General features: G+C 41.1%; 1 protein-coding gene across 1 annotated transcript in view; it reads left to right on the forward strand.

The window, feature by feature from the left end:
* Positions 1-486: 486 nt before the first annotated feature.
* Positions 487-24,795, forward strand: part of tet1 (tet methylcytosine dioxygenase 1) — a 29,531-nt gene continuing 5,222 nt past the window's right edge. The window contains exons 1-7 of the mRNA XM_007899125.2: positions 487-585; positions 8,822-11,561; positions 19,483-19,573; positions 21,359-21,452; positions 23,101-23,309; positions 24,043-24,193; positions 24,558-24,647. Of these exons, the coding sequence (XP_007897316.1) occupies positions 8,867-11,561; positions 19,483-19,573; positions 21,359-21,452; positions 23,101-23,309; positions 24,043-24,193; positions 24,558-24,647 (3,330 nt within the window). The 5' untranslated portion in view covers positions 487-585; positions 8,822-8,866. The remainder of the gene's footprint in view (positions 586-8,821; positions 11,562-19,482; positions 19,574-21,358; positions 21,453-23,100; positions 23,310-24,042; positions 24,194-24,557; positions 24,648-24,795) is intronic.

Raw genomic sequence — 24,795 nt, forward strand, 5'->3', positions numbered from 1 at the left:
TTTTGTGCTTATCAAATGAGGGTTTCTAGCACTAGACACGATTTCCTCTGACTTTTGGCACCCAGCTTCAGAGTCAAATACTTTAAAGTCAGTTATTAGAGGCAGAATAGAGACAGAATAACTCAACTCACATGCCATTTCCTTGCCTTTCTCAGTTATAATGTCAATTCAGCACCAGTTTTGAATTATGAGCAGCTACGTACTCGCACCCAGTTCGAACTGGATTGAGTTTGCTGCAACTCATTTCATGTCAGTCCCTTAGAGCAGACAAAGAGACTAGCTCAAATCCAATCCACATTCCAGACGTAAAATGTCACTGTGTTAACCAGCTGTGCCATCCTGGTCTCCCATTTGACAAAGCACCTCTAAACAAGGATACATGAATGTGACGGGAACTAAAAATAGCACAACTACATTGATAAATCAATAAAACTAAAATATCAAATTTAATATTCAAACTGCTTGTAACCATCTCCTATAGATTCCCATTTCCTGGACTATGAATGATGGAAGAGGGATGTTTATTTTAACTGGCTGCTGTTGCAGAAGTTAATGGAGACGGAATTGATTTATTGATTAACTCAGGTAGGCGTTGAATTCTTCTTTTTCACTGCAATTACACTACAACTGAAAATTAGACTTGTATGCAATTTAGTGCATGCAATTGGATGCACCATTTCAGTGAAGATAAGGACAGTGCCAGAGGTGGGGAGCTAACTTTTTATAATAATAATCTTTGCAGTTGATCTAGCGCTTTACCATGCCATTGAGACATCTCAAAGCGCTTCATAGAATATTGTAAAATGGATTGACTGTGTATTTGTGGGTGGAATGTGGCAGTCAATTGTGGAAAGCAGTGTCCCACAAACAGTCGTGGATTGAGACCAGACCAGAGGATTTGAGTGACCGCATTTTGTTTTGAGGGGGCATACTGTTTTCCAATAAGTCTAATGAAGGATTTTACACTTGGATAAGCTCAGTAGGCGTTTTCAAGATATTTTTATTGGTGTCGCCCTATTTATATTGCTTACAATGTATAATTCTCCTTGTTTCTTACATTTAAATTTCTTCCTTAGTCAAGTGAGTGATAGGAAGCTCTGCTTATTGTGAGTTCCTTCTTAAATTCTTCCAAATTGAGACCATTAATCTCTAGTTCTCCATCTAGTGAGCAAATTGGGAACTCACCTCATTTGAAGTTTGAGTGGCGGCTAGTCTTGGAATGTGAACTTGTTACGTTATGGCAGGAAATCAAATAGCCACTTGATTGAGTAACTTGGCTGCCTGCATCAAGTACAATTTATATGTAAATAATGACTTGCCTTTTAGTGTCTATTTTTAAGCCAAACAGTTTTAAGATGTTTAAATTCTTTGCTATGGTTGACTTTTTTTTGCAAATTCTTGATGAGTGAGATCTGATATAACCTAGATCATTCAGACTAAGGGAATATATTTAATTCAGTGCAACTTCAATTAGGCATGCTCGCTCCAATTATACGCCAGTTATTTTAACCGATATTGCTTAAAGATTACTCCTTGCGTAAGATGTCATCTCATTGCATGACTTCGACTTCTCATGGAGATATAAACCACAATACAGTATTAACTATAAACATCTTAGAGAGAATACATTAGTGGTTCAGGTTCGAACCCAGCAACTGCCTACAACTCGTATACAATGTGCAGCCTTGCTAGTGATTAGCACTGTTCTGAACTGGCGAGTAGTCATCATGAATCAAAAATTTAAAGGAGGTAAGAATCCAATTTGATACAAATTTAAATTTAAATGATCAGTGTTGTGTTCCACGGTCAAATCTTCCACATTAATAATTCTTGTATTTGATTTAGTGCCTTAACACATCGTTGAGACGTCTTGAGGTGCTTCGTGTGTATGGATGCAGCCAGCATACTGAGACCTAGCATGCTACCACTAGTGTTGTTTTCATTCCAAGTTTAAACTAGGATTTCCCATTGTAAGCGTGTTAGTGTTAGCAATCATCATATGATAGATTCTACTATCTAATATTAGGTTTGCTTGTTGAAGATCACTCTTGTTACTTACTGAGCCCATCTCTCTGGAAAGGGGGGGTAAGGCAAAGGCTGCCATTGCCACCCATCCTGTTCGATGTGTGCATCAACGACGTGTTGGACGGCATCGAGGGGGAAGGATTTGGTGTGTCTGTTCCAGGCCCCTGACAGGATTGCGGGACTTCTATTTGCGGATGATATTGTGCTGCTGGCGGACTCACCTGTGGGCCTTCTGCACCTGCCATCTTGAACACTGGCCAACCTAAGTGCGGAATCATGGTTCTGCACGGCCCAACGGAAGGCATTAAGGGAATTGATTGGAAGATACAAGGGGCATCAGTCCCAATTGTTGATTGATCGGTACCTCAGCGTCATGGTGGACACCAACTTCAGCCTGGACACTGTCCTGAAGAACTGCACTGAGAAGGGGTGAAGGGCACTCTGGGTCATACTCATCTTTCTTCTAGGACAGCAAGGTCCCAACGCATGTCAAGCTTGTGTCATACAAGTCCTGTGTGCAAACAGCACCTTTATGGATCTGAGCTCCTAGGGATGCAGCAGAAAGGCATTTTCCGACTCATCCGTAAAGTCCAGGATCAAGCAGTGAGGGGGATTTGTGGCATACATGGGAAGCGGCTGCAGGGAAGGAGGGCTCTGGCCTACACTGATCTGTTGCTAAACACACTGGAAGCGGAGTCGGCTTCACAGTGGGCACGGCACGTCTGTTTGGCAAGGCCTCATGTATGAGGAACTGCATTGAGCAGCTGGTGCTGAGTAAGCCTGGGACACTTAATGGTCTCAATTTGGAGGAATTTAAGAAGGAACTCCAACATGGCATTGGACGTGAAGCTCAAGAAAATCAAGGTGGCTAGCACATCTCAAGAGTTCTGTAAAGGTCCGATCACCACGCTGAAGGCAAATGTCTGCCAGATAGCTGATGAGGAAACACCGAGGCTTGGGATAACAGCTGCTGGAAGGTGTTACCTGGAGTTCAAGTTCATGAACATACGTTTTTACGTCAAGAGGCTGGAATTCACCTTGATAGGCCTGCAGAGAGGCAAGCAGCTGCTGCTTAAATTCCACACCTCCAATTGGTGGAACCATCACTTAGTGGGAAGGGCTGTGTGCCCGAGCTGTGGACAGGAAGATGGTAGCAATGCTCCCACGCATTTCATTTAGAAATCAAAGAAGAAATCGAGTTTTAGTGAGCTCAATCGATCTTGAACACCTGATTCCGACAGAAATATTCAGAGGAATTACTTCCACTGCCCTCCACCTGCCTGGTCTCAGTCCACGACTGTTTGTGGGACGCTGCTCTACGCAATTGCCTTCTGCGTTTCACCCACAAAATACACTTTACAATATATTCTGTGAAGCGGTTTGAGACGTCTAACAATATAAGGTGTTATATGAAATTCAAGGATTATTATTATTATTTATGGACACCCTATAGAAACTAGAGCTGCAATGTGTCTTCAGAATCCAGTCAGTGAGTCTTCCATGTTTTTTCATAAAGAGTAATTGCAGAAAGTAAAATGCTGTTTACCACAAAAATCTAATGTTTTCTCCCATGAATGTCGGGAGTTATTTTGCTGCTGGTAGTGTAGTGTAAGAGCTTGCTGTCAGATTTATTGCCTCCTTTGGTATTTTGCAGCTTTAATTATCAATGATTGATGCTTTGCCAATGACCTGGCTATTTTAATTTTTATGTCACAGTGACTTTTGCTGGAGAAACACTGAGCATTTTACGAAGATGTAAATACTAATTGGTTCTCTTCAGTCTGCTGAAACAAAACTGCATCATCATCTTGACTGCAGTGTAATTCATCTGTACTGAAGGTTCAGAGCTTTGCAGTTCAGCATCAGAGGTTGCAGCTGTTGCAATACTGCACAAGTGATGGTGGGAGGGGGTTATTGGTGGGGAAAAAACCCAGCAAGTGCCGTCCTTTTCACTGTTTCTGATTGCGTGGGATAGCACAAGATTATAGATCACATGCTGTATTGCAGCCTATTGCTGTTGATTTTGGTTTGGCATATGAACCAATGCATAGCTGTCAAGTATTTCTAGAGAGCAATCAGCTTGTCAATTGCAGGGACAAATATTCTTGCATGACATAAGGAAAAGTACATTTCAATCAGCAATTTAAATACTTGAGAAAAAGGATCCTGGTATATTCTGCTCACTTACAATGAGCTTTCTATTTGTGCAATAGGATAGTCACTGTTCCCAGGGCTTTGGAGAGCTGTTTTTACAATATGACCTCAGTATGTCATGCTCAAGAATAACTTTACATGATTTTGCTGGGAAAGATCAAGATAGAAGTAAAAACAGTCTTAAAAAAAAAGTGTTTCCTCCGTAACAATCTGGGTGATTTTGTCATGATGACCAATTTGATGTAACTTGGTTAAGAGTTAAATTGGATAGAATCCATAGCAGAGTTCATTGTACATGGTATGTGAAAGGGGTAGGTTTAGTGAGTTGAATAAAGTGGTACGGGGTGGGAGGCTAAGGAGGGGGGAATTAGAATGGGTGGAAACTCGTAGGGTATTCTATGGACGGGTTGGGCCAAATTGCCTGTCTTAGCCTGTAGATTCTATATAATTCTTTGATTGGTCTACTCTCCTTTCTGTATTTGCTTTGTTACCACAATTGGATGCCGCATTTCGCCCACAAAAATATACAGTTAATTCACTTTACAGTATATTCCGTGAAGCTCTTTGAGACATCTAGAAGACATGATATGGCGCTATATCAAAAGCAAGGATTATTTTAGTTATAGGATTACATCACAAAGGGCTTGTGTGTACTGGTAAACATATTACTAAAACCTAGTACTGAGGTACATAGAGCTTTTGGCTCATGGCAAGTGGTGTATAATTTAACAGCAAGGAAGTAATGTTGAGTTTGTCCAGGACACTGGTGAAACTGACTTGGTACACTTTTTGGGTGCCTCATTTACAGGAACGATATAATGAGAAAGCATAAAATTAGACTACAAACAAGAACATATTTGTAAAGTCAGACTGAAAATCAAAATGGAAGCAAACTGGTTTTGACAATTGTGTGGGATTGAGAGGATTCTAGGCTTGCCTGTCAAGGGTGGAGCTTCTTTCTTACAATCAGCTGCATGCTAAGCCTCTGATATCGGATTAAAAGCTCTGACAGTGTGGAGTTCTGCATTTCAAACGACATTGCTGGAGTCTCTGACACTTGACAAGATGTGAGTACATATTAAAAAGCTAGATTCAGGTAATAAAGAATAACTAGTTCCCATTTTTAAAACGTTAATACTCTGATCAAGACTTTTGGCAACACTTCTTTTGTTCCATCTTCTATAGACATGTGAACCATAACAAAGACAGGATTAGTTTGCATGACTATTCTTGTTAAAGAATACTTTTATGTCTTTGTTCTTTACAATTTTTTAAGATTCTCCTTGATGTATTTTATTACAAAACAAAAGAGGGGAAGGGGAAGAAGAGATGCAGAAAAACAAGACAAAATTATCTAAAATATATATATTTTAAAATTATTTGGAAGCATTTGCTTTGTGCCGACACATAAGACTTCTCTTTCAGTTACATGCGGGTACTTTTTGTTAAGGAATACTTGCCTTTGAGGTTCTGATCACATGCCTCCTGGGATGCTGTTTCACACACATTTGGACGATGCTTTGGAAGTGTTCCAGAGGGATTGTGTTGCCACAGATTAATAGACTGGCTGAATAGTTCAATAGGGTTAAAGACAGTTGTAGGTTTCTGAATTCCTTTCCTCTTGCCTTTGTGTAGCAGTCTTGGTCCTATTTCAAGTCATGTATTGATGATATTATATGATCCTTATAACTGTTTGCTTAAAGCTCATTAATTTGCGACAACTTATTTATGAGTTTTTTTAAAAAAAGGGTTTTATGTTTCTCCTTATTCTTGTGGTCCAGTGGTTGATGGAGGAGAGACAGAATATCTGGCAAAGAGTAACTAACATTGGCTCCTGATTGAGGAATTTCTTGGGAATGGGTTGTTTTGCAGTGTGGCCAATTAAGCCTTCATTTGTGAATTCCGCTTTCCACCCTGCATTGATTTGTGCTCAGCCTCCATTTCGTACACAATTTGAAGACAGCTGGTATATGCAATGCAGTTTTTCTTGTTATAGAAATGTTGGCTTTCAACCAACCCCGAATGAATTAGCTTAACATCGAGTCTTCCTTGGTGCTTATGTGGCATTTATGCACATAAGGCATTTGAGATGCCACAAAAGCTCTTGTTTGGAGATCTCTGTATTTTTTGTGCTCCACAGTTGACAGAAGGAACCTCCCGTTAGGTCCCCCAGAACCTCTGTGTTTGTTACTTTTTTTTAACATCAGAACAAATGTCTATAAACTAAAATCGTGAATCAAAGCTGATTATTTGTCTACTTTTAAGACTGTTTGTGAGTCTGTTGTGGGGAGGGATAAAGAGATAATGAATGGCCATTTAAGTTGTTCAAGTTCATTTCTCCTCTGCCGCCAATTTTCATTCTTTGGTACAGAAACCAATTGTAAACTGGAAAGAAGCACTGAACACTATATTTCTGGGTATTGTTTTTTGTATTTACTTAAAGGCTAAACTGATTTCTTTCAATGTAAATCATCTGGTAATAATGAAGATGGGCATGTCACATAATCTAAATCTTTAGTTAACTACCAAAACTTGTAAGCACCTCACAATCCAAAGTTGTCATTTTAGGAGACAAAATTGTGCCTTTGTTGTTTCATAACAATAATAATCCTTCCATTTGATATAGTGCCTTATCATGTCATTGAAACATTTCAAAGCGCTTCCCAGGATATACTATTAAATGGATTGTCTTCTGTATTTGTTCACTATTCTGGACTGTGCATGTGGTCCTTCTGCATTGCACTGTGTATACTGCCTCAAGCATGGTACATACGCATGTAATGCAGGGTTCCCTTTGCTCTCCATTGGGCCAGGCATTCCTCGCCACTCGCTCACCACATGATCAGAATGATGCTATTTCCTGTCTCAGCCCCCCACTCACCCCACTGCCATGTGCTTTCACGTTGATGCAGAGAGGGTCAGGGTGCGTCTGTTGGGTGTTCTGTTTGAAGTGGGCATAGGAAACAAAGTTTTAACCCACTAAGTTCGGTAGTGGCAAGTGTGGTAGTAACGTTACTAGTTGAGCAATTGTTAATATGACTAGTGCAGATAACGTTAAGTGGGTTTAATAATAAATTCAATGGGACTTGGGCAGATGTACGACTTTAGGCAATTATATGATTTATATAGATCAGGCTTATGTGAGTTTTACTATATTACATAGGATTATTATATCAGATGTAAGGATTATTATTATTTATTATAAGGTCCTATTTCCTTGTTCAGGTGGATGTTAAAGATTCCATTGCTTACTTGAAAGGCGAAGGGAGTTTTCTCCCAGTGGTCAATAATACTTCAGTTAAACTGGTCATTCACTTCATGGTTGTTTGTGGGACATTCCCATGCGCAAATTGGCGGCTAGAGTTGCTTACAAATATGCAGTCACTACACTTCACGGTAAACCCTGTCAGGCACTTTGGGCCATTTCAACATGATAATGCAAAATATCAAATGCAAAAGTTGGTATCACATGATCATTATTTTATTTGAATAAGAAAAGTGAACTGTGTAGCTTACCAGTAGTAAGAAAAGTACTAGTTATGTTTCACAGTATTTGGTCAACTTGGACCACTCTACCACATAAAGTTTTGATTTCCATGCCTTAGGACATCCTCCCAACGTGAAAGGCACTATCCAAATGTAATTTTGTATAGCATCTGTCTATCATTTGTAATACAGTTTTGGGGAAAATAATGGACATCTGATTAATGTTATAGTTAAGGTCAATACTTGATCACTTTTTTTAAAGTCAATTGTAGTAGTAGCAAACAAATAGAAAAGGGAAGATTAGTTTAATGGTGGAGTTGTATTAAACAGAACTCTATTATAAATTCAAATACATTTGTTTTAGCAGTAACATTTAGCTGTTGAAAACCGAGTCTGAAACCAAGTTTATATTATTGCTTGATTCTGCACTATTGTAAGGTGAATAAAAACTGTAAGCAAAAATATATCATTTGAAGACTAATAATGTCGGCAAAGAAAGAACTTGGATATTTATCCGTTCTTCGCAGGACCTATTTTTTGTATCAAAAATCACTTGGCTCAAGGTCCGGGAGAAAAGTCTCTTCTTATGTTTAGTCCGGTTATATGAATAGTTCAGATTATTGAATAGTTTTCACTGTTAAAATAAATATTCAATTAACAGAATTTCACTATACTTCTTATAATAATAATAATCCTTGCATTTGATATAACGCTTTTCACATCTTCTAGATGTCTCAAAGCGCTTCACAGAATATACTGTAAAGTGAATTGACCATATATTTGTGGTCAGAACGCAGCAGCCAATTATGCACAGCAGTGTCCCACAAACAGTCGTGGAATGAAAATGACCAATTTATTATTTTTTTTGTTTCTGGAGGGATTATTATTAGGTGTGTGGAGTAAGGAAACTTGCCCAAGGTTTCGCCCTGCCTGGAATTGAACCCAGGTGTCTCGCTTGCAAGGCAAGTGCTCTAACCACTGAGCTACAAGACTCCACAAAAGACCTTGTATTTATTACTTTGAATTGTGTTGCATTGTTTTGGAGAAGATGTTCATTTTAAGAATGAATGGAATAATTCGCTACTGCTTACAGAGGGTCACGGAGTAAGTATGGTGCCCAGCCTAATTATTTATTTTCCTTTTCCCTCTTATGCAGGCAGATTCTGACGGTAGTCAAGTGGATGGCCCAAAGTCAGACCAGATGGAAGAAGGAATTTCCAACCAAGATGAAGAACACGGGCTAGAGCAGAGTACAAGGCCTTTTCCAGGACACAGATTGCACACTGAGGAGGAAGTTACGACAGCTGAAAGGGATGAATGTACTGAAGGCCAGATACAGAGTCTCCATGTCAATGGAGACATTTGTAAGACTTTCACAGCAGAGTTGGATAATTTGACAAAGAATGAAGATGTAGACTTTAGCATAATTGACAGTGATTCTTCCCCCAAGGCCCAAACACTCTTTGCACACCCTTTCTCAAATGTGGCAAAACACATCATTAATTCTTTGAATGAGTCTTCTCTGCCATTGAAGAAATTTGACCTAGGTGAGAGTTTGGATTTGGTAACCAATAAGACAGAGTACTTTTGTAATTCAACACATCCGTTGAACAACACTATCAAACTCAACAATGACTTAAGCACTTTGGTGTCTGTTGTTTCCTATGCACAGTCAGAGAGTGGCAGGAGTCTTTCTGTGGAGAAGGAGTCAACGAGTTGTAACTGTGAAGGCCTTGATTGTCCTGACTATCAGAATGTGGTTGATGAAAGTGCAAAGACAATGTGTGAGGAAGGAAGGACCGCCTCTCCCTTTCTCAGAAAGGACACTTGTGTTGAAAATGGTGCTTTACATAAATCTTCAACACTGTACGAATATTCTCCCAGTATCCTGTCAATGGTTAAGAAAAAGAACATAAGCATACAGCAGGCAATAGCAATTGAGGCCCTTACTCAATTATCAGTCACCCCACCACAAATTTTAGCGGAGGTATCAAAACCAACAATTGAAATTAGGGAGCGGTTTGTTTCTTCCAGTCCATCTGTTTGTGAACAGAAATGTTTCTCCTCCTCACTGGGACAATCGTTACCAATGGAGGCAAATGAACCTCACCAGCAACAACAGCTACAACAACAAAATGAGCAACAGCAGAAGTCCAATGGCACACTCCCTCCAGAGAGCAGACTGACCTACCAGCTTTCACCTCTATGCCAACCTAACAGTATAGACAACCCTGTGGAAAGTGAACATGAACCACGAGAAACTCATCCATCCAAACCAAACATCAGCCCTTTAGAAATACTTTTGGAAGCTATTTCATATCCAGGAATATCCGTCAATCATACAGAAATGGTAAATTCTGCTCATTTAGAAGAAAAAAAGGTTAACGGAAACTGCCAGTTCTTCCCAAATCTCTCTTCAGATCTACCAAACAACATAAATTATTCAACCTTGACGACCCAATCATTAGAATTCAGCGATAGGGAAAACTGTGATGTAGAGAATGGAAAGGTGTCGAAATGCCTAATTACTGGGGTTCGAAATAAAGCTGAAGAAGAAGCAGCAGCTCAGCTTACACAACTGGCTGCCATCATAGAGTCACAACAGTATTGCCAAAATTGGTTAAAGCACAAAGAATGTAAGGATGTGTTACATGATGATGTGCACCAGAAAGGTTGGCCAAAACAAAAAAAGATGTTCCTTCAACATCAACAGCGTGTACCAGTTCTACCCAAGCAACTGACCCTCGCATTGCAACGCAAGAATAAGGCACCTTCGCACAAGCACAACCAGACGCCACAAGCTACATCCAGAATGCAACCGTATAAACAGCGGCAACAGAAGCAACCGAAACAAGGACATCAGCTCACACAGCAACCAAACCAGGCCACCTCATTCAGACAGCAAGAGCAGCAGTGTCTGGGTCACTTGCATCAGCAAAATCAGAATTTAGAAAAATTCCGAAAGTATAGTGATGTTCAATGTCAACAGCAGATTCAGGATGCGAACCTTAATCAAGAAATACATCAACAAATTCAGCCAGAGTCATCAGAAATGCAATCTTATAGCAACCCTCCACAAATGTCTCAGGAAAAAGGTGAAGTCATGCAGTCTGTCTCCCAGGAGAAGCAATGTTTCCCAACAGATAGCCTTCCTTCTAATTCTTTCAGAACACATTCTCCACACTCACCCTCCATGTCCTCCTCACAGTGTACAGCAAAGGAAACCGATACCCCAAAATGGACATGTGCTGAAACAGTGCTTCCATGTTCATGCCCAAATGAAGTAAATTCCTATAATCAGTCAATTTTAACAAAAGTTAAATCATTAAAACAGTCAAAAAGTAACTCTGATAATATCTCAGAGCTACAAGCTCAATATAACTGTATTTCTCAGGTACGACCAAGTGGTGAGACAACACATAGAGAAGACGTGTTAGAGAATCCTAATAAGCAGGATGCAGAGAAGGGACAAGTAGACCTGGAAGGTGATTTACCACTTAATAGACCAAGTACCCAACAAGGCCAAAGTAATCTGAGGGCTACGGACCAACAAAGTGCATCCGTCTCCATAGAGGCACAAATAGCTCCAACTATTCACCAATCATCCAGTTCTTCAGAAGGGCTTTCAGTGTTTACGTCAAAGTCTCCCCGATGTATCAAAGTAGAAACATCTGGTTGCGTTACAGTTTTATCCACATCTAATCTAAATACAGAAGACAATCAAAGCGGATCATTTGGTCAGACAACCCCCACCAAAAGCAATGCTCCTTCCCAGGCGACCACACTGAACAGCTTCCTTGAATCTCCTATGAAGTTTCTGGACACACCCACAAAAAAATTACTAGATACCCCTTCAAAGAAAGGTCAATCTGAGTTTCCAATGTGTGACTGTGTTGGTAAGTAGCTATTATCTGTCCATTGCTTGTCTTGGTTTATTTAATGTACAATGGCAATGATCCAAATCAGTACTCTATCCAAGTTTGGCTTGATTGAGGACTGTCTAACAGGACTTGGAGCCTGCAATCAGAATGAATGCCAGCACTCTTAATACTATATAGAGTGCCAATTTGGATTACTGTGAATGATATTTTCGATAGATTGTTTCTTGCATCCCTTAGGACAGAAACATGTATAGGCTTAATGTCTTGCATTGAAAGAGGTATTTAAATTCTAACAGGCTAGATGGAGTAAGACTAAAGGGTTGCAGTAGGGATGGTGGAGTGCCACGATATGTATTTCTTTGGTTTAGTTGCAAATTTATTCAGAATTGTCTGACTCTCACTGTCCACCAGAAAGGCTTGGCCAAAGTCACATTTCCATTTTTCCCTTTTGCTTGTTTGGGGGTACATCTAAGTGCTCCAGGCCGCTACCCTGTGCAAAGGCGCGATATAAATGCAAGTTGTTGTTGTTGTAGAGTGTCATATTTGACATATTTGAACAATAAGACTTGAAAATCATACAGCTTGAGGAATTAAAGGGAATTTAACTAGTTGGATTGAACAGTTGCCTAACAGTAACACTACACTATACTATCTGTGAGAAATGGAGATGGATGAATGACTTGTAGAGTTTTGATGGAATCTGTTCTGCGTTTCCACTATTTATACATCAATAACACATTAAATTAATTAGTCAGTTGAATAGTGTAGGAAATATTCAAAGGAATTTGGACAAATTAAGTTGATGAAATAAGGATCAGTGGATGATTTTAATGCAGATAAATGTATGATAGTGTCAACTGCAATAGGATACCTGAACCATTTTTATGCAATTGATATATTGATTAGGTAAGATAGAAAAGGATGATTGAACATTCACTGAAACTAGATTAACAATTAAATTGGTGGTGTAGAATTCTCTGGTCTGAGCATTCTCTGTATTTCAATATTTTGTGCAATTGTTTACTTCTATCACTACTTTGTTCTTTTGCCTATAGTTTTTGGTTCTGGAGTCTGCATAGCAACAATGTGAATGTGTGTATGAGAGATAAAAGACGAAGAGTGATTTTGTGAGAGAGAAGAGTAAATCACATACAATATGCAGATAAGAAAAGAGGTAGAGGCAAAGAATGATTCAATGAGAACTAAAAGAGAGCGAGATGGAAAGAAGAGAAACAGGTGTAAGTAAATGTGATCAGAGTGACCCACAAAACTGAAGATAAAAGGGATAAAGAGGGAGACCGGGATGGGAAGAGAGGGGACAGAGATAGGAAGTGAGGGAGGAAAGCCACAAGCATACGTGGAGACAAATGGAGGACAGAGACTCATTCACAAACCATAGTTATGCTCACTACCAACAGCTTGCTCCTACAGATTTTTGTTCCCGTGTAAACCCTGTTGCCTGGCCTGTCCCAACTACTATACCAAAAGTCTTGGTGTTCTCTACTCTCTATCTGATTGTATGGGAGGGAGAAAGATGGAAGTGTGAGAGACAGACAGGAAACAGACTCTGAAAAAGAAGTCACAATCTTGGTTGCTTATAATTAGCTGTTCTTGGGTAATTCTACTACAATGCTCTCACCAATCTGAAATTAACAGCAACAACAATAACTTGACAATGGCCTGGACTTGGGTAAAGAGAGTACAAGTTCCAAGTTTACAAATGATATGAAACTAGGAAAAGTAGTAAACGGTGAGGAGGATAGTAGCACACTGCAAGAGGACAAAGATGGACAGGTGAAATGGACAGACATGTGGCGAACGAAATTTAATGCGGAGAATGGCAAAATTATGCATTTTGGGAGGGAAAATAAGGAGATGCAATAGAAGCTAGATGGTACAATATTAAAGGGGGTGCAGGAACAGAGAGACACGTAAGCACATTTTTGAAGGTGGCAGGACAGGTAGATAAAGCTGTTTTTAAAAAAAGCATACAGGATAGGAATGAGGGACTTCAATTATGAAGAGAGGCTAGAGAAGCTAGGATTATTCTCCTTGGAGCAGAGAAGGTTAAGGGAGATTCAATAGAGGTGTTCAAAATTATGAGGGGATTCGTTAGGATGAACAGAAAGAAACATTCCACTGGCGGGTGAGTCGGTAACCAGAGGACACAGATTTAAGACAGTTGTCGAAAGAACCAGAGGGAAGGAGGGTCAAGGCGGAGGGATTGGGGGAGAGATTATACCTGCTAATAGCTGTAATATGGTTCCATTTTATAATGTACTTTACAATGTACTTTCTGCAGTATTAAATCACTGATTTTCGGAACATAAACAATAATTTATTTACTAATTGTACTTTTAAATGGCATAAGAATGCTACAAGGTAAAGCTGTACCTACAGTACAATCGGTTTTTGAGGATTTCACCTACACCATTTATTACAAAAGCCAAGTGTTAAACTTGCATTAACAAATGTTAAGAATGCTAATATTGTTAAAAACTAAGAGCGAAATGTTAAAATAACAACTATGTTTCAAGTCTAAAATCTTTCAAAAATAATTACTGAACGTATTCACAACAGATTCACAATGAGGAGGAAAATAGCCCACGTGGACGTTTTCTAAAAGCTTTATCTACAATTTGATCAACATCTATGTTCATATTGAATTTCCCATACACCCACGCCAGCATCATTACAAGCAGCAGCAATTTAAAAAAAAACTAAAACAATTCTTTGAACTTCTCTGTGCAGGAGTGGGGTGGGGGGGGCCTTTTTTTTCTCCCCCTTTGGGTCATTCACACAGATCAAAAGTTTGGGGTCTTAACCAGTGCCAAGTCTGTTTAAATGTATTCCATCTTGATGGTGGTACAGCCCCCTCTCCTGGACACTAGAGAACCACCCAGCTCAGTTGACGTCTTTCGGACTGTTATTCAAAAGTGAAACTGTTGCACCAGTAACATTTACCTCAAGAGGGTTTATATAGAAACATTTACTCCTCCTGGTTGATTTCCTAATATATCCGCTGCCGACCTCCTCCCTCCTCTCTTCCCTCAACCTCTCCTTCCTCATCCACTCCCCCACCCACATCCGTGGCCACCCCCTTAACCTGGTGATCACCCGTGGCCTCACCGTCTCGGACTTCACCATCGTCGATAAAGCCATCTCGGACCACCACTTCATCTCCCTCAACACCAAAAACAATAATAAAAATTGGTCATTTTCAATCTACGACTGTTTGTGGGACATTGCTGTGCGCAATTGGCTGCCGCGTTCGCCCACAAATATACAGTCAATTCACTTTACAGTGTGTTCTGTGAAGCGCTTTGGGACGTCCTCCTACGTGAAAAGCGCTATATCAAATGCAAGGATTATTATTATTATTATTATTATTATTATTATAACACCTCTGTACCCCTTCCCCCTTCCCAACCCTCCACCATTACATACCATCTATGGAAAAAAAAATTCTCCCTCTCCACTGCCCTGGAGTCATCTGAACTCCTACACCTCTGGCCCTCACTAACCAATCTCCCCTCCTCACTCTCCTTTCTCCACAACTCCCTCTCCTCCACACTGGACTCACTTGCCCCCCTCACCTCCCGTACTGCCTCATACTCCCGTAAATCCCCCTGGTACAACAGCCATCTCCGTTCCCTCAAGGCACAAGTGTGAGCTGCCGAACGCACCTGGACCAAATCCAAACTAACGGTCCATCGGCAGATTTGGCTTCACCACACCAAGATCTACCGCTGCGCTTTTGCTTCCGCCAAATCCTCCTTCTACTCCAAGGTTATCTTGGAGGCAAAGGACAACCCCTGGCTTCTCTTTTCCACCGCTAACCGTCTCCTCCGTCCACCTTCCCATACCTCGCCCATCCTCTCCTCAAACTCCCAACTGGAGGAGATGCAGGACTTCCTCGAATCTAAAATCGAGGGATACGTTCAGACACCTCAGCAACATCCACAGCTACCCCCACATCACCTCTCCCTCATGACCCACCCCCCACCCATCCCCCCCTATATTCCTTCGACCCTATCTCTCCCTCCTCCTTCACCGTGATTGTCCGCAAACTCAAACCCACTGCCTGCTCCCACGATCCCATCCCCACCTCTCTCCTCGTTTCCCAGCTCCACCTTCTGGACCCCTCCTGTCCAGTGTCATCAACCTCTCGCCATTCCCTCTTTGAACCCCTCCAATCCGGCCCACAGCACGGAAACAGCCCAGGTCAAAGTCACTAATGACATTCTGAACATCTGTGATCAGGGCTCCCTCTGCCTCCTTGTCCTCCTCGACCTCTCTGCCACCTTCGGCACTGTCGACCACTCCATCCTCATACACTGCCTCTCTGCTTTACCCAATCTTCGCGGACCTGTCCTTGCCTGGTTCGATTCCTATCTCTCTCTCTCACCATCTCCACTTTGTTGCCTCTAATGGTTTCTCCTCCAGCCCCCGCACTGTCACATCTGGCATCCCCCAGGGCTCTGTCCTTGGCCCTCTCCTCTTTAATATCTACATGCTCCCCCTTGGTGACATCATCCACAAACATGGGGTCAACTTCCACATGTATGCGGATGACACCCAACTCTATCTGCCACCACCCTCAACTCCAGGACCACTGCTGTCCTGACAGACTGCCCATCAAGTCCTGGATGAGGGCAAATTTCCTACAGTTGAATGTGAACAAGACTGAGGCCCTCCTGATTGGCTCACGCCAGCACCTCTGCACCTCAGGCTCTGGCAACATCAACCTCCATGGTTGCACACTACAACTCACCAAGCCAGTCAGGAACTTAGGTGTCTTGTATGACCCTCAATTGTCTCTTCTCCCCCACATTCAAGCCATGACCCGCTCTGCCTTCCCTCACCTCCGTAACATCGCCAGACTCCGCCACTACCTCAACCTTCAGGCCGCTGAAACTCTTGTTCATGCCTTCATCACTTCCAGGCTCAACTATGCAAACGCCCTGCTTGTCGGCCTTCCCAACTCTTCCCTCCACAGGCTGCAGATAATCCAGAACTCTGCAGCCCGCGTCCTCTCCCGCACCAAACTCTGTGACCCCATCTCCCCCACTCTCGCCCGACTCCATTGGCTCCCTATCCTTCAGAGGATCCAGTTCAAGATCCTGGTCCTCACATACAAAGCCCTCCATGGCCTTGTCCCACCCTACCTCTGCGACCTCCTAAGCCCCTACCAACCCACCCGTGCCCTCCACTCAGCCGGCTCCAGCCTGCTCCACATCCCCCAACCCACCCGCCCCATCATTGGCGGGAGAGCCTTCAGCCACTCTGCCCCCAACCTCTGGAATTCCATCCCTCAGTCACTCCGCCTCGCCCCCTCCTTGGCCTTATTCAAGTCCTGCCTAAAGACCCTTCGCTTCCACCATGCCATCGGCCACCCCCCCTCCCCTCCCTTAACCCCCAATCCCAGCTCGGGTTTGAAATGCTGTACTCTGTCCAGCGCCTTGGGACGTCCTCCCAACGTGAATACAAATGTAATCTTGTTGTTGTTGTGTATCAAACCCCAGAGTTACCCACCAGATCTGGCTTGATCTCAGGATCACTATAGTATGTTAATTCATTGATTTTCTGCTAACAGTTCCATTTGTCAATCTGGAATAGCTGATGGTTGGCTATGATATTTTTATATCTTCTCATATACCATAAAACTAAGAGTAGCGAGGACCATAAAATGTACCAAATTTTGTGAAAAGTACTAGAAGTGAGAGAGTTTTTTTTTAAAAAGCCAGATGACAACAATACCAAATGTTTTGGGAAGGCTGTTTTTGTACTTATCAAAGTCAGGGATATTAATACAATGGGTATTATTATGACTTATGTCAGACACCCGCCTGAGCAAATAAAAATCTTTAATTTTAACATTGTGCAGAATTTTGGAATATTCTTAAATTTAGCCTCAATTTGGAAGCTTTTTTTTCCTGCAGCTCTGAGAAAGAACCTACTTCCTAATTAAGACTGAATTTAAAGATTGTGAAAAATGTATTGGTCTTAAGGCTAAGGATAATATTTACATCAGTCTCAGGAGTGATCAGCAGCTACTGTCCCATATGTAACTGTTATAATGTAACTGTGCTATTGGCATGAGCCAGCATTTAGCATCATATCTCAGATTTCAGAGGTTTGGCACTGCTAGTCAACCTCCTGGAACAGATAGTCTTGTGGCATGAAGACTGCAAACTAAATGCAGTGACTAATCTTTCCTTTTAAAAGTTATTTTTCAAAACTTTACTTCATCTATTTTACCATGATTGGATTTTAAATGATTGGAAATCGGAAGCTAATAATCAGCATTGTAGCCATGTGTTGAAGAACATGGACAGACTATATAGTGCATTGACTGTCCTTCATTCAATAGAGCTATAAACAAGCATTAAAACTGTTACTCAACTATACTTACATTGCTTTTTAACTTGTGGCCATTACAGTGGAGGTCAGAGTTGTTTAAAGGGTATTACATAAATGATGCACCATATAGAACTTTCTGTAGCTTAACTTATAAAGATCTAGTGATAATTATCTCACAAAACCTTGTATTGATCCTTTCCTTGACAGAAAGAATGTGTTAAAAGACAGAAACAGAGGATATCAGCAGCAGCCTTGAGCAGTAGAAATCTAGCATCCCAGCAGGAATATTACGAAAAGGAACACAACATTAAACAGACTAGCAGAGATTGCAGGAATTAACCTCGTATGTTTTGATCGAGTACTGAACTATTCCCAAGGCAAGAATCAGTTCCGGACGAAATAAGAATAATCCTTGCATTTGATATAGTGCCTTATCACATCATCACAGAGTTTCAAAGTGCTTCACAGATATACTGTGGTCCTTAGTATTTAACGACCAACACAATATGCAGCCCAGTCACACAGCTTGTGTCTGAAGGGCCTTTACACTTTGCGAATTGTGAGCCTGTGTTTCAACCCCTGGCTGTTTCCAGTATCACATGTTTCTAATTCTAATCCTAAATAAGACATTTTTACTTTGGTGTTATTACCATAAATAGATTCTTCCATCTGTTGAACATTGATATAATTAGAAACTTGCCTTGTATTTCTACTTTGGTTAGTTATTTATTTTAAGATGAGAAATGTAAGTGCTGCGGATTGAGCATTTTTTCTATTTTTGTCATTCAGTGTGAGCATCAAATACTCCCCCCAGTTCATTCATAGTACATTCAGTGTGAAGCCACATAGGCCCAACAATAATAATAATAATCCTTGCATTTGATGTTGTGCCTTATCACTTCATTGGGACGTCTCAAAGCACTTCACAGAATATACTGTAAAGTGGATTGACTGTGTATTTTGTGGGCAAAACCCTGCAGCCAATTGCACACAGCTGTAAAACAATATGTTTACCCTAGACTCAGACAAGCATCATCCAGTGCAGCGGTTTGGCATTTCCAATTCCCACACAGTCATCCTTGTGACTTTGATGAGCAAGATTAACAATTTAGGTCCAATGTCAGGAGCAGTGTTGTGTGTACTTAGAACTGGGTTGAAATGGTTATTTAAAATAGGCCCTTGAAGACAAGACTTAACCTCCCTTAGGGCAAAATGGATTCAAACCCAGGTAAATATATGTTGTCATTGGTGAGATTGAAATGGGAGAAGAATCTGCATTTTATCACATTGAACATCATCTCAAAGCCCTTCAAAGTATGTCCACTGTGTGACTATTTTTAAAGGCAAATGAAGTAGGTATAATGGGTGCCGTCCAATACATTATGTGCAGACCAACCAAGCTAGATTAAGTTACAGTGTGTGGCATATGCAGATACCAGTAAATGTACAGGTATCTCTTATCATTTTTTTTCTCTGACAATGGAGAAAAAAACTTCAGTTAAAAAATCAAAATGTGAAATTGCTGGGAAGTGTGCATTGTTGATGTATTCTGGCTTCTTATTGCCCATTACAGAACAAATCATAGAGAAAGACGAAGGTCCATATTACACCCACCTTGGCGCAGGACCCAATGTTGCAGCAGTACGGGAGATGATTGAAGACAGGTGAGAACCTTATATAAAAAAAATTTCATGATTTTATTGCAAGAAACTTTGCTATTATATGACAAGAAGTCATCAGCTCACATTCCTCGTGACATGTAAGAATTGATACACTTTACAGACTGGGTTAGTGCACTCAAGCAAGAGGACCTGGGTTCGATTCCTGGGTGGGGTGAAACATTCGATAAGTTTCTTTACTCCGCGCGCCTCTGTTTATCCAGCAGTAAGTAGGAATCGTTAGTTAGATCACTTTCCAGGGATAATAATTCCTCAAAACAAACTTGGTCACTCAATCCACAACTGTTTGTGGGACATTGCTGTGTGCAATTGGCTGCTGTGTTTCGCCCATGAAATCCACTTTACAATATATTCTGTGAAGCGCTTTGAGACATCTCAATGATGTATATCAAAAAAAAGCAAGGATTAAAGATTAAAATTTGATGTCAGGGCCCTTGAATGAGTCTAAAAGTCTTGAGCAACAAGTTATGAAAGAAGAAGCCTGTGGCATGTGTCTATTTAATTAAATTTGGAATTAACTGATTGTAATCTCTTCTGTGTTTAAGAGATTAGTTTATGCCCTTTTGTCACTTCTCCTAATCCCTTGTCTTTTGTAAAGTGATTTTTGCCACAACTGCGCTGTTTTAAAACACAGTAAAATGGAAACAGAAGTACAATCTCATTGTCTGTTCTTCTGAAGATTGCAACTCATGCTGGGGTATAGTATCATCGGTAGCAACATCCTTCAGGCAACAGACCCAATTTGCCATTCTCATCAGTCAGTCTGGTTGAAGGATTAATTAACTCCCTGCACTAGTTCTAGTTGTACTCTCTGTGCCTATGTAGAGTCCCATAGCATACTGGTTAGCGTGTTCGTCTCGCCAAGCAAGAGGACCTGGGTTCGATTCCGGGGCAGGACAAAACCTTAGGCAAGTTTCCTTGTTCCACACAGCTGTTTACCTAGCAGTAAATTACCTAACGGTTCTTAGTAGATTGGCGGAGAGCTTTCCAAGGGTAATAATCCCTCCTCAAAAGAAAATTTGGTCACTGAATCCATGACTGTTTGTGGGACATTGTCGTGCGCAATTGGCTGCCGTGTTTCTCCAATAAAATACACGGTGAATTCACTTTACAATATATTCTGTGAAGCACTTTGAGATGTCTCAACGACACAAAACTAAATCAAATGCAAGGATTATTATTATTAGCTCCTTTTTTCAACATCCCAAGGAATTCTGCATTCACATTTCACATTCCACATTTTCACAATGCTTTGTGTGAGTCAGAAAATCCCGGACTTTCCTGATCTGCACAGCTCAGAGTCACACAAAGTGGGCCACTTACTTCTGAAGAGATGAGATCCCACTTACACATGGAAATCGCATCGATAGATTGTTAGAATGGAATGCGCACTCTCTCCCCGGAGAGTTGCATCCTGCTTAACCATTTGACCTCATTCTTCCACAAAACATACCCTACCATCTTCCCATTACAGCTTCAAGGTTATCTTAAATAAGTCCAGTGTCCTGCCCTCCATCACTCTCCTGATGATGTTCTCTATATACTAAACATCTTCAGTATATTTGCATAAACTACACAGCAAGTTTGTAGCTCATATTTCAGAATGTTGTATTGATTTATACTTGCGTAGAACGGCTGTATTTTACAGGAATCATTGACTTGTAAACATTTGTTTTGTCCCAGGCTAACATTTTGATTTTCAGAGATACTGTTTGCTGTGTTTACATATAACTTCTACTAACAGAACCGGCTTCTTTAATATCTCAATAGGTATGGAGAGAAAGGGAAAGCAATAAGGATAGAAGTCGTTATATATACGGGAAAAGAAGGGAAAAGTTCTCAGGGCTGTCCCATTGCAAAATGGGTAAGTTAGAAGCTAGCTGCACGACGTGTTAGCATGATTCAATACTGGTGTGCTGTATTACTAAACCTAACTGGCATTTTAATGAGCTTAATGTTCCATGTATGCTATTCCACAGTACAAATCAGAATTGTACGGGAACTAAATCTTTGTTCCAATAGTTTGAATGTATATGCAGAGTTCCGAATTTGTTTTTTTTATCAAAATGCTTCTGTGTAGTTTTGTGCATCTCCCAGTGTACTTTTCCATTGTACTGTCAGAGTAAACTGCTGTATGGGCTATTCTGCTCTGGTCCTTAGGAGTGTGATCCTGGACAATTTGGGAAATTCTCATTGGAAACACACATTGATAGATTTATTACATTGCTCAAATGGAGCAGAATAGCCCCCATAGTATAGAAATATTGCAATTGTGGAGCTGTTTTGCTGAGTACTAACTACTGTCTGCCTTCTAGCTGGTTATTATTCATGTTAAATTTGCCCAGTTTGCCGTTTTTGAACACCGCTGCTGTCCACAGAGTACTCTTTTCTGCTCAGAGGGTTCACATGATGTGTGCAACAATTAGTTGTTTAAAAATGGCCGATCAGATCTGGGCTTCCTATGATCCTCAGTGACTGCTGAACTGGTATATCTACGCTGGTACAGCAGTAGGGACACTACAATTTGCTTTAGAATCCCTGCACTTGGAAGGGGGAAAATTGTCCTGTGTTCTCATTCCTGATCACTGTGCAGTAACTTCTGCTGGATACTGCATGTATGTGGACATCAGCTGAGAATAGTGGACTTGGCTGTGCTAATAATATCCCTTAGGATCAAAAAGCCTCCCAGCATTCACTATCTAAGCTTAAACATGAATGACAGCCACTTGAGTGAGGAATCGAAAGGCAGGCACTACCTGTGGAACTCTGCCTCAGTAAACAATAAAGGAAACACTAGGCTCCGTACTCCCATTACACCATTCTTCGCCAGGCTCCCTATCACAGAATGGATTGTTTTCAAGATCCTCTCACTCGTCTACAAATCCTTTCATACCCTGGCACCTCCCTACTTTTTTGATCTCCTTTCTCCCTTCTCCACTACCCACTGCCTGCGCTCGGCTGGCTCTGGCCTCCTGCTTGTCCCTCGTCCCCTCCACTCCACCATTGGCCGGGCTTTCAGCCACTGTGTACCAAAGCTTTGGAACTCTCTCGTCCAATACCTCAGCCTTGCCCCCTCCTTCTCCTCGTTTAGATCACGACTGAAGACCTTCCTCTTTGACTATGCTTACGGTCACCTCCTCCCTCCCCCCTCCCCATGGCTCAGCGTCATGATCCGCCACTATTGAACACTCCTAGTCGCTGCCCTGCATAAAGGGCGCTATATAAATATCAGTGAGAACTAGGAGAGGAAGAGAGGGAAATGGCTGTTGCATGCCGATTGGACACAAATGGAAAAAGATGTGAATGGGGCATCCCAGCTGGGAAGGTACGCCAAAGGAAAGGGAAGCTTTCATTATGGGGTTTTGCAACAGCCAATCTTATTTTTAATTCTTTGTCTGTGTACAGTGGAAATATTCTGTGTGAAATCTAGAAGTGAAATTACTTTCTTAAATCTATGACTTTTTTTTGCTGCTTTGTTTAAATGTTGAAGGCTAATACAACCCATTTTTTAGGTGATAAGGAGAAGTAACGAAGAAGAGAAGTTGCTGTGTTTAGTGAGGCAGCGTGCCGGACACCGCTGCCAAACGGCTGTCATTGTCATCCTGATCCTGGCGTGGGAAGGAATCCCTCGGACGCTGGCGGATAAACTGTATCAGGAACTCACGCAGACACTGCGAAAATATGGATCTCCCACCAACAGGCGCTGTGCACTAAATGAAGAGTAGGTTAAGTGGCATCAAATGTCTTATAGATTTACTGTGTAATGAGCAACTCTGAAACAAGACAATACTTGAGACTCAACCATTTCAAAATATGTCACGTGTTGTCTTATCTGCTCATCTTTGTTAACTAAGCGCTCACAGATGCTACCCTGCGTGAAGGGCGATTTAAAGTGCAAGGTGTTGTTGTTAATTTCCCCTGGATCTCGCCCATTTCCAGCTGAGAAATGAGAGGTATATCTCTTCCTTGGTGGCTGCCAAATCTTCTGTTTGCCAGCTACCTTGAGCCATATGAGAGGAACCTTTTCCCCCCTCCCTTTAACCCAATATCTCTTGCTGTCCTAATAACAAATTAAACAATCTTCCGTATCACAGAAGGAAAATATCACAGCACTGCTGCTTTTATTGTGATGAACACAAAATACATATATATTTAATCTTGATTATCTTGGGATTGTTCAATTGGGAAATTAAAATTTATTCTCAAATCTCCATCCAGCTGAAGTGATTTACATAAAATTCTTTCCAGAAGCTAGCTGGAGTTATTCCTAAAAAAAGTTCTCTAATGTGGGTAGAAAGGATGAAATTGTTTATAAAGCTTTCCGTTGGACTTGCATTGCTCCGATTGGAAAGATAATCTCCATGCAAGCATATTTTCTTTCTTTCCTCCAAATGTGGAATTTTTATAACCAGTAGAACAGTATAACAATGGCTAACTGTGCAATCTACTCACAGTCGTACTTGTGCGTGTCAAGGACTGGATCCTGAGAGGTCTGGAGCCTCTTTCTCCTTCGGCTGTTCCTGGAGTATGTATTACAATGGATGCAAGTTTGCTCGAAGCAAGTACCCTCGAAAGTTCAAACTACTCACTGATGATATAAAAGAGGTAAGTTGTGCATTAGGCATTTCTGGAGTGAAGAATACAAATGAATCGGGGACGGGCGTTTGATTCAATTTACCCGCCATCCGGAGTTAATCGGTGTCCGTCAAAAGCGGATTCCACTGTATTTAAGAATTATTCCATGGGAGGAATTGAGATTATTCTGGCAGAAACATGCAAACAAAAAGGGACCATTTATTTAGGGGTTTATTCATAGGCTGAAGAGATACAAACATTACTTGCAGGATCACCTTGTGAAAGTTGCATTACAAAAGCACAATGTTAAATATTAAAGTGTTATATTTAAATTTTGTAACTGCATTAGTCTTGTACTTTCCCACTGTAAGAAACCATTTTTAATTGGATGTAGGAGGAGATGCTTGAAAGCTACCTTCAGGAATTGGCTTCTGATGTGGCCCCAGTTTACCAGAAACTCGCACCAGAGGCATACGGAAATCAGGTAACTAGCGACATATTCACAGTTTCCCCCCTATTCAATTCTCTCACCTATTCTGCTGAGGTACAGTTTTATGGGCACCAGCTATACACCAATATTTTGTCCAACCTTTTTTTTATACACAAGTCCAAGACAATTGAGACTTGATGGG

Source organism: Callorhinchus milii, unplaced genomic scaffold (genome assembly GCF_018977255.1).
Source record: "Callorhinchus milii isolate IMCB2004 unplaced genomic scaffold, IMCB_Cmil_1.0 Scaffold7, whole genome shotgun sequence".
NCBI lineage: Eukaryota > Metazoa > Chordata > Chondrichthyes > Chimaeriformes > Callorhinchidae > Callorhinchus > Callorhinchus milii.